The sequence below is a fragment of the Carlito syrichta genome, unplaced genomic scaffold, assembly GCF_000164805.1.
Source record: "Carlito syrichta isolate Samal-C Ts95f unplaced genomic scaffold, Tarsius_syrichta-2.0.1 Scaffold305573, whole genome shotgun sequence".
NCBI classification, from domain to species: Eukaryota; Metazoa; Chordata; class Mammalia; order Primates; family Tarsiidae; genus Carlito; species Carlito syrichta.
The window spans coordinates 303,455-314,334 of record NW_007249669.1 but is presented as its reverse complement, the minus strand read 5'-3'; the positions used below and the strand labels follow the sequence as shown (position 1 = coordinate 314,334).

Sequence of the window (10,880 nt, the reverse complement as noted above, 5' to 3'; positions counted from 1 at the left end):
GGCAATCCACTCACCTCAGCCTCCCAAAGGCGCAGGATTACAGGCTGAGCCACCGAGCCCGGCTTCCATTCCTTTTTATTGCCAAATAATATTTCATTGTATAGATATACCATACTTTGTTTGTTCATCAGCTGATGGACAAGTTATACATATATTTTTCTGTTACATAATGTATTAATCTGCTTGGGTTGCCATAAAAAAGGGCTATCGACTAGGTGGCTTAAGCAACACAAATTTATTTCTCACAGTTATGGAGGCTAGGAATGCCAAGATCAAGGTACTGGTCCCTTCTGTTTCTGGCTTAGAGACAGCAACCTTCTCACTATGTCCTCACATGACCTTTTTTCCGGTTGCAAGTAGAGCAGGAGCAAGAGAGGAGAGTTCTGCTGGCTCTTCTTCTTATAAGGACCCCAGCCCTGTGCAACTAGGCCTCACCCTTATGACCTCAATTTAACCTTGATTTACCTCCTCATAGGATGCTATGGTTTGAATGTTCCCTCCAAAACTCATGCTGAAATGTAATTGCCATTATGACAGTATTAGAAGGTGGGATTGTTAAGAGGTGATTAATGTTGTTATTGTGGGAGTAGTCGGTCATCACAAGAGCGGCTTTGTTATGAAAGCAAGTTTGGCCCCCGCTTGCTTGCTTTCCCTAGACCTCTTTTGCCCTTCCGCCTTCTGCCATGGGGTGACACGGCATGAAGACTTTTGCCAGAGCTGGTACCGGGCTCATGAACTTTCCCGCCTCCAGAATTGTGATCCACATAAATTTCTGTTCATTCTGAACAGTCATTCTGTTATAGCAATGTAAAATGAATGAAGACATAGGCCCTATCTCCAACATAGTCACAATATGGATTAGGGCTTCAACATATGAACTTGTGGGTGGAGGGACTAGGAAGGCACTCAGACCTTCAACCTGTAATATACATAATAAATGTATTAAAGTTCCTGATTTCACAGGTATAGGATGAGGCTAAGTTTTAAAAGTTTTTTTTAAAGTTGTATAAAATATTAGCAAGGAATATTGCAAGTGTGTAATCTATTTGAAATTTATAAATCCAAAAACCTCTGAAACCAAAACATGGTTTTGTAAGTTTTGTGCAAATTCACTTGGCAAAACCTGTCCTGAGCTAACATGAAGCTGTTTGTAGTCTTTATGTCTTCTAGTTTCCTACATCCCAATTGGCTCTGCAAAAGTCCTCAGCCTGATTCTCATTGGTCAGATTGAATCACCTACCCATCCCTAAACCAACCCCTGTGGTTACTGACTGGCCATGTCTTAGTCTGGACCAGTCTGTGTGACTTAGTGGAGAATTAGAGGAATGCTCTGATTGACCAGGCTTGATCACATGCCCACCCTTAGAGCCCCACCCAGAACACCTGGTGGGAGGGGGCCAAAAAAGTCATTTGGATTCTTAAGAAACCTCAGGGTGCTTTCTGGGAAGGGTGGGGGACAATGTGTTGGCAAAATCAACAAGTGGTTCACCTCTCTGTGGTCCATTGTGCTCTTTTTCAGGAGACTTGTACACCCAGGCAGCAGAGGCAGCGATGGAAGCCATGAAGGGCCGGCTGGCCAACCAGTACTACCAGAAGGCAGAAGAGGCCTGGGCCCAAATGGAGGAATGACTTGCCGGAAAATCACTGCCAGCTAGTCCCAAACAAAAGGGCTGAGAGGAAGGGGGGGAGACTTAGCTTAGGAAGGAAAATCATTTTTAGTATGTTTTAAATCAATTTTTATATTTTATTTTTTGACTCTTGAAAATGTCTTTGCTACTATGCTAACCATCAGAGACTGTACAACTGTCCCTTAGGGCAGTATATGGGGAGAGTGGGAGTTGGAAAAGCAGCCCAATGAACCAACATGTCATTTTTAGGCTCTCTCTTAATTTTTATTTCATTTTTTGTCACGAGATATAAGAAAGTGCTTTTTGCTTTGGACGGACATTTCAGGATGGCTGAAATCTCGGGCCCATGGAGCCCTGTGTTTTATGCGTCGGGCCGGGGAATGTAGTGCTGCACGTAACTTTCCATGGGTGCATATTGTGGTGACTTAGCCCAAAGTCTTCTTTCTCAGAGCATTTGGAAGTGTGCATGGCATTTTTCAGAGGATATGGGATGGCACCGTCTCCAGGCCCCCTTCTGCCGTGGGGAGGGGCACACTGAATGCATTCTAAACTTGTAGTTCAATTTTCTCCTCCAAGGCTGCTGATTCTCTCTAGCAGACTAGCCCAATTCCATTTTGTAAGCATGCGTTTTACAGTGGGCTTTATAAAACAGTTTGATTTTTTTTTTGTATGCACACATTTACTACCTCTGACTCCAACATCAGCTAGTGTGGAAGAGGGAGCGCCTCAAAGCTTTTATGTGTAAGGATAGTGCTTCCTTCAAGCAGACATGTGCTCTGCATCTCAGTGGCAGCATCCACAACATGACTGAAGTGTCCCTTGTACAGTATTCCTCAGCGTTTTCTTAGCATCTGGATGTTCTTGTGTAGCGTCTGCTCTGCAGCCCGGGTCCTAGGCATTTTCTGCTTGAAGCTGGGTTGATTTTCCTGTAGTCTGCAGCAAGATGCTTTCAGCAGCAGTCCCTTGAGATTTTATCTAAGATGTTTAAGAATGAGAGGTCAAGAACTGTAAACACTCATTAATTCCAGTAGTTTCCCCAGGGCCAGACTATAGTTATCTTTATTTAATGAGCTTTTCCTTTCAACAGAGTTCAGATTCCATATTAGGATGACATTTGGTGTTTCAAATAGCAAAGAAAGCAGACTGCTTTGGCCGGGCATGGTGGCTCACCCATGAAATCCCAGCACTTTGGGAGGCTGAGATGGGAGGATTTCTTGAGCCCAGGAGTTAGAGACCAGCCCAGGCAACATAGCAAGACCTCATCTCTACAAAAAATAAAAAAATAAATTAGCTGGGCATGGTGGCATGGTGCCTGTAGTCCCAGTTACATAGGAGGCCAAGGTGGAAGAATCACCTGAGCCCAGGTGGTTGAGACTGCGGTAAGCCATGATCAGACCACTGCAGTCCAGCCTGGGTGTCAGAGTGAGACACGAACTTAAAAAAAAAAAAAAAAAAAAGACTACTTTGATCAATTCCAAATGCTAAAGCAGCCTTTCTTCCTTTGTTTAAAAATAAAAACATAAAAAAAAGCAGAGTGTCACATACAAACCATTCTTATCTGTTTATTAAAACACATCCTTCAACACTTTAGTATTGAGTTCTGTGTAGTCATGTACCTGTGCAAGCATTAGGCTCCATATTCCCATGTACACTTGAAGGAAAAATCAAGCAGAGTCAGAATTACCCTTGAAAAATCCCTTAGATCACCCATAAATGACAGTGTTCCTGGGTTTTATATATGGACTCATCACAGCCAGTTTTCCTTTAGAAGTTGAAACTGATTATTTTTATGCCATTTGTACCCAATCAGTAGTCAGCTTGTGTGTGTGTGTGTGTGTGTGTGTGTGTGTGTGTGTATGTGAGTGTGTTTTAAACCAGTACATACAGTTAAATTGCGTATGTTAAATGTAAGGAATTTAGCTAGGCATGGTGGTGTGCACCTGTGATCCCAGTTACTTGAGAGGCTGAAGTGGGAGGATCACTTGAGCCCAGAAGTTCAAGACTGCAGGGAGCTATGGTTATTCTAATGTACTCCATCCAGCCTGGGTGACAGAGCAAGACCCCATCTCTAAGGCCAAGGTGAGTGGATTGCCTGAGCCCGAGGGTTCAAGACCCACCTGGGCAATTTGGCGAGACCTCATCTCTACAATAAATCAAAAAGTAGCCAGGCGTGGTAGCACACAACTGTGGTCCTGGCTACTTGGAAGGCTGAGTGGAAGGATCACTGGAGCTCAGCAGGTGGAGGCTGCGGTGGCCGGGAGTGGCCACTGCACTCCAGTCTGAGCGACAGAGTGAGACTCCAACTCAAAAAAAAAAAACAAATGTAAGAAGCAATTTTATCACGATTTCTCTCTCCAAAATAATCAAGCCTCATGTAATTCATGCTTTTTGTTGTTAATTAAACCAGCCTCCTCTGTATCTGAGGTTTTATTATGTAAATAGTTTATGTCCCTGATTGCCCATCTAATTTCTTAGTCATATGACATCTCTTCTGTAGCAGGAACTTATTTGTAAAGGGCCAGATAGCAGAGATTTTAGGCTTTGCATACCATATGGTTTCTGTTGCAACTATCCAACACTGCTGTTGGAGCACAAAAACAGCCATAAGCACGTGTTGCCACATACCTGTAGCCCCAAGGTACGTGGGAGGCTAAGGAGGTAGGATCACTTCAGTTCAGGAGTTTGAGGTTGTAGTGAGCTGTAATCCTGCCACTGCACTCCAGCCTGGGTGACAAAATGAGACCCTGACTCCAAAAAAAAAAAGCCATAGGCAATATGTAAATAAATGAGTGTGACTTTATTTACAAAAATAGGTGGCCCTCTTGAACTGCAGTTTGTCAACCTCTTCTAACCCTTGACTGAGATGACTTTATTATTATTATTATTATTATTATTATTATTATTATTTTGAGTCAGAATCTCACTCTGTCTCCCAGGCTTGAGTACAGTGGCACGCTCATAGCCACCATTGCCTCTACCTACTGGGCTCAGGTGATCCTTCCGCCTCAGCCTTCCAAGTAGCTGGAGCCACAGGCATGTGCCACTATACCTGGCTAATTTTTTTGATGTATTGTAGAGACGAGGTCTTGCCATGTTGCTCAGGCTGGTCTCAAACCCCTGAGCTCAGGCAGTCTTCTTGCCTCTGCCTCCCAAAGTGCTGGGATTACAGGCTTGAGCCACCATGCCTGGCTACTGTTATTGAGTCAGAATCTCACTGTGTCACCCAGGCTGGAGTGCAGTGGCATGCTCACAGCTAATGCAGCCTCGACCTGCTGGGCCCAGGCAATCCCTCCGCCTCAGCCTTCCAAGTAGCTGGAACTACAAAGCACTCACCACTACACCTGGCTATCTTTTTAATTTATTGTAGAGATGAGGTCTCACCAAGTTACCCAGACTGGTCTTGAACCTCTGGACTCAGGCAATCCTCTGACCTCTGCTTCCAAAAGTGCTGGGATTACAGGTGTGAGCCATTGTGCCCAGTGAGAGTACTTTATTCATCACTGAGAGCAAGAGTTATCTCAAAGTTGTGGCCTCCAGGGCTCAAAAACAAAGTACCTTGGTACAGAGTAGGCCAGCCCTAGTCAATGCACTCACGCTTTGAGGCTGGTTCTTCCAACCACTTAATGATTCATTGGGTTAGCTTGAACCATCACCCCAGCATTTCCACGCCCCACCCACTCACGTGGCCTTAATGTCAGTAGCTGGTGGGCTTCTCCTCCAGGGAGGCTGAGATGGCCTGAATGTAGAGCAAAACAAATGCTGGTTTAAGGACCCTTGAAAGTAAAAGAGTTACTTGCAATATGTTGAGATCCTTCTAAGCCAGTAGAAGGAATTATTCCACCTTCAAAACCTAGTTTTGTGCCTTCTAAAGCCGTCAAAAAACAAAAACAAAAAACCCAGGACACTCCAGCCCAACTGGGAAGACATCAGAGACTGTTTTCAAATGCAAGAAGCAGCTGAAAGTCCAGGAGATTAGCAGAGCCAGGATCACCACTGTACTGTCATTTCACAGATGGAGAAGCCAAGGTTCTGCCAGGTAGATACTTTCACAGTGATGCTGTAGCTAGGCACTAAAATGGACTAGGGTTTGAGATCTGCTATTATTGAGAGGATCCTGGTAGTAAAATTTAAACTTAAACTGGAGTTTATTGACCCTTTCAGATTTGTTATTGGTAAGAGAAAAAATGGCCACATGCATGAATGAATGACTTTTTGGATGTAAGAAAGAAGAGAAAAAACTCCCAAGCCCCAGTGCTTCTGAATAGCTCTGTTCTCCCCCTCACCTGAGGCACTGTGGGAATTTATCATCTGATGCAACCTTGAAGCACCAAACCAGGTAAACTGCTCTTGCTGCTGTCTTAGTGACTTTATTTCCTTTCATCCCAGCACAGTTGTCTGCAGTACTAGACACGTTTTACAAATCAACAAGTGTTTACAGAAATATATGCAGCTTATTTTGGGGGAAAAGGAGACAAAATAAGCATATTCTCAGTGTGGATTTATGCCTCTTACTTGTGTTTCTAGTCTCTAAGGGAACCATTGTACCTTTGCAAGGTGGGGCCCAGAGAAGTGGCTTTTGTTACAGATTTATTTTGGCATATGTAGTTAGTTCCATTTCGTCTTTCTAAATAAAGTGTTTTCTTTCCTGTTTCACATTCAAATGTCTTCTGGTTAAAAATAATACTAGGCTGGGCTCATGCCTATTATTCCAGCACTTTGGGAGGCCAAGGTGAGAGGAATGCCTGAACCCACGGGTTCGAGACCAGCCTAGGCAACTTGGTGAGACCTCATCTCCACCATAAATCAAAAACTTAGCTGCATGTGGTGGTGCACACCTGTGGTTCCTGCTACTTGAAAGGCAGAAAGTTCACCTGAGCCCAGCAGGTCCAGGCTGTAGTGGCCGTGAGTGTGCCACTGTACTCCAGCCTGAGTGACAGAGTGAGACTCCAACTCCAAAAATAAATGAATAATAATAATAATAAGGTGAAGTAGCTGGCTAAAGGCTGGAGTAGACCAGAGCGTTCATGTACTACCTGAAAAGGGCCACGATTCAACTTCTAACAATTGTCACCATGGATAGTATGGGTCCAATATTGCGCCATTTTCCAATTTTTCAAGAATTGCTGGAAATTGGATTTTTATGAGCCCTCCTGATTTTTGACATTTGTAATAAATTCTAATAATTTTTAAAAGCCTTACAGATATTGCTCATATGCTGTTAATTTGCTTTAGATAAAGTATGGAAACCTCTCATTTCCTTATTTGCTCATCTATAAAACATAAAGAATTTTTTACCATTACAGGGTTATCTTCGGCTTCAGAGAAGATAATGCATGGTAAAGTGCTTTTTTGATCCAAAACATAAGAAAATCTTGTTACTAGTATGATCATTTGGTTTCAAGCTAATCATTTTTTAATTATAAGAAATTAAGCCAGACGTGGTTGGCTTAAGCCTGTAATCCCAGCACTTTGGGAGGCTGAGGTAGGGGGATTGCTTAAGCCCAGGAGTTCAAGACCAGCCTAAGCAATATAGCAAGAGTGTCTCTACAAAGTATAAATAAGTAAAATTACCTGGACATGGTAGCACACACCTATAGTCCTAGCTACTTGGGAAGCGGAGGTGGGAGGATCACTTGAGCCCGGGAGTCAAGGCTGCAGTAAGCTATGATTGAGCCACTGCACTCCAGCCTGAGTGAGACTCTGTCTCTAAAATGAAAATAAATAAAAGAAAAGAAATTGGGCCGGGCTCGGTGGCTCAGCCTGTAATCCCAGAGCTTTGGGAGGCCGAGGTGTGTGGATTGCCTGAGCCTGCGGGTTTGAGACCCGCCTGGGCAACTTGGTGAGCCCTCATCTCTAAAATAAATAAAAAATTAGCCGGGTGTGGTAGCGCGTGCCTATAGTTCCAGCTACTCAGAAGGCTGAGGCGGAAAGATTGCCGGAGCCCAGCAGGCGAGACTGCGGTGGCCAGAAGTGGCCACTGCATTCCAGTCTGAGTGACAGAATGAGACTCTAACTCAAAAAAAAATAAAAATTAAAAATGAAAAGAAATTGAACATTAGCATAACTATGCATGGTAAACTGAACACTTCTTCCTAAATCCTCACAACAATAATAGGAAGGGTTTTTTTTTTTTTTTGAGTTGGAGTCTCACTCTGTCGCCCATGTACAACTTTGATAAAATTATTAAATTAAAATAAGAATTTATATTTACTAAATTAAAAATACAAAATTAAGTTTGCTAAATTAAAAACCATTATAGTAACTAATGTATTGAGTATCCACTACCATATTTTTGTGAGTATAAGACATCATCAATCTTAAGATGCACGATTATGTTTTGTGCGGGGGGCCAGCCTTTGCAGAGAGATATAGAGGGTCCCTTGGAAGGTGTGGCAGTGTCGGCGATTCTGTAGGGATGGATATTAAAAGAAAGAAAGAGATTGGGGGAGAAAGAAAGAGACTGGACTCTGTCTAGTGCAGAAGCCATTTATTGGAAGTTACAGCGGGTATTTATCCCCAGATTTTACACAGACAATCTCACAAGTCTTTCACGTGAACACAAAGCCAGGTGCAGGAGGGGTGTCCCCCACCCACCAGATATTTTCTCAGGTATGAGGAAGGACAAACCCCAAAATTATCTTATTGTTCCCTATGCTAGTTAATGTTCCTCAAAAGCAATGCAACAATCCCTACTAGCATCATGATGTTCTAATAATCAATAACTTCTAAAGCTCATGCGTATACAACACCCATGATGACTAACTTAAATCTCATTACCTTTCTATTCTTTGCTAATAGTACTTACACAATTGCTATGGAAGCTCTTAATTATAGCTTAAACCAGTTATTAAAGAATGTGGCCCAGTCCAAAGATCACGCTGGGCTCTTTAGGATGTGCCCTAGTCCAAGGTTCACAGTGGGCCACTTCTTGGAACAATCAATTACAATCTCTTTAAAAAATGGCTATTCTAAAATCCTATATATCTATCCTAATTTCTATAAAAGTTTCTAATTCCTAATCCTAATATATAAAGCTGATCATCAGCAATAAAGCTTCTAAAAATAAAACCCAAATACAAACTGTAAATGTACTAAGGCCAAAACCACAATAGTAGAAAATGGGAACAATGAAATTTCTAAAGTTAACTGTATTCTTATTAAACCTCAAAATATCATGATTGATCATGCTTGAGCTAACATGATTCCCTGACGTTAGCGTGACCTATTCTACAATACTTTCTATGAATAAATAAATTCAATTTCTATAATAAGTAGAAAACCCTACACTAACTGTAGCTAAAGCCAGTCTAAAAGAATGCAGCCCAGTCCAAAGTACGCGCTGGGCCCTCAGGAATGTGGCCCAGCCCAAAGTTCGTGCTGGGCCATTTCTGGTAACTCTAGATAATCATCTATACCATCTAAAGCTGAAAACAGCTCTCCATAAGTATATACTAATTCTACAAATATACTTTTAAATCTTATAAAGAAGCTTGTACCGTATAAAAGGCTCCCAAATGTGACCTGCATTTGAATTATACCTAATACCTAAGCCGAAACCGCAGTTCATGGGAAACAGGAACAATGAGTTTCTAGAGTGAGCCATGCCTGTCACAGTCACAGAGCCTTCAGCTTAGGTCAGCAGAGTTCCTTTAGGTTACTTGCGCTACATGGTAAAAGGAGGAGGAAAATGGGGTCAACAGCTCCCGAACACATCCTAGTGGTCTCGGGGTCCATGGCCCTCCCTGATCCCTAACACTCAGTGGGCCTCTGTGGCCGGCTCCCAACAGTTTTGTTTATTTGTTTTTAGAGATAGGGTTTCACTCTGTTGCTCAGGCTGGAGTGTAATGATGTGATCATGGCTCACTGCAGGCTTGACCTCCTGGGATCAAGTGATCCTCCCACCTCAGCCTCTGGAGTAGTTGGGACTATGGGTGTGCCATCACGCCAAGCTAATTTTTAAATTTTTGTAGAGACAGCATCTCACCATGCTGCCCAGCTTGGTCTTGAATTCCTAGCCTCAAGCAATCCTCCCATCTCACAAATTCCCCAAGTGCTGGGATTACAGGTATGAACCACCTGCCTATTTTATGAATTAATAAGAAAAAAAAAACACTGAAAAGAAACTATATGCCATTGATCATAAAATGCAGATCAATTTTAGAGATATTAAAATGTAAAAAAGTGTCTTAGAAACAATGTTACATGGTATGACAGACATTGGACTGAACACCTACAGCTATCTCTAATCCTGTAACAATCCTGAGTATTAGTGTGACTAATTTACGGAAAGAAAACTGAGGCTTAAAGAGGTGCCCTAGTGAAAGCATTTGCCAAGAATGTTTTCATTAATCAAGAAGGAAATTTGGTCTAGGCAAATTTCCTAGGCATGGTGGCTAATGCCTGTAATTCCTTGCTTTGGGAAACTGAAGTGGGAGGATTCCTTGCTAACAAGAGTCCAAGACCAGCCTGGGCAATAGAGCAGAGCTCTGTCTCTACAAAAATTGACAAGCATGGTGGCACATGTCTAGCTACTCAGCTGAGGAGCTAGGTGGATAGCTTGAGTGCTATGATCACACCACTGTACTATGCCTAGGCGACAGGATTTCGATCTCTCTCTCTCTCTCTCTCTCTCTCTCTCTCTCTCTCTCTCTCTCTCTTTCTCTTTCTCTCTCTGCTTGAACTACAGGTGCACGCTCATGGCCTACCTAATTTTTTTTTTTTTAATTTATTGTAGAGACAAAGTCTTGCCAAGTTGCCCAGGCTGGTCTCAAGCAATCCTCTTACCTTGCCTTCCAAAGTGCTGGGATTAGAGGCGTGAGCCACGGTGCCCAGCCAGAGACTCTTTCTCTAAAAAACCAAAAAGGAAAGTTGGAGCTTAGAAGATCAGATTGCAGTGTGTTTGCAACACTGAAATGTACAGGAATGGTGGGAAGGATCGCACCATAGGGAAGCCTGAGACTGAATTTGACTCAACCCAGAAAATCTCACTCAGCCAGACACTGACACTGACAAGGACATGACTGACAGATTGCTAGCTAGCTAGTGGGTAGTAGAACCAGATTTTTAACTCAGGTCTGCCTTGTCCAGGGGTTCATAAGTGGACCTTTGAGTGGCTAAGGGGTAAGATGACCACAAGTCCCAGCTTGCTAGGGAGAGCCCCAGGTTGCAGCTGCCCGATTCTCCTTGCAATTAAGCATTTGTTCCAGACAAAAATTCCCAGGTCACCCTGCCAAAGTGACCATTCAGTGGTCT

At 42.9% G+C, this 10,880-nt stretch overlaps 1 protein-coding gene across 2 annotated transcripts in view; it reads left to right on the top strand.

The window, feature by feature from the left end:
* EEF2K (eukaryotic elongation factor 2 kinase) overlaps positions 1-2,290 on the top strand; it is a 67,086-nt gene extending 64,796 nt beyond the window's left edge. For both annotated transcript variants that reach the window (XM_008061768.1, XM_008061769.1), the window contains one exon: positions 1,520-2,290. In XM_008061768.1, coding sequence (XP_008059959.1) covers positions 1,520-1,629 — 110 coding nt within the window. In that variant the 3' untranslated portion in view covers positions 1,630-2,290. The remainder of the gene's footprint in view (positions 1-1,519) is intronic.
* The last annotated feature ends 8,590 nt before the right edge of the window (positions 2,291-10,880 follow it).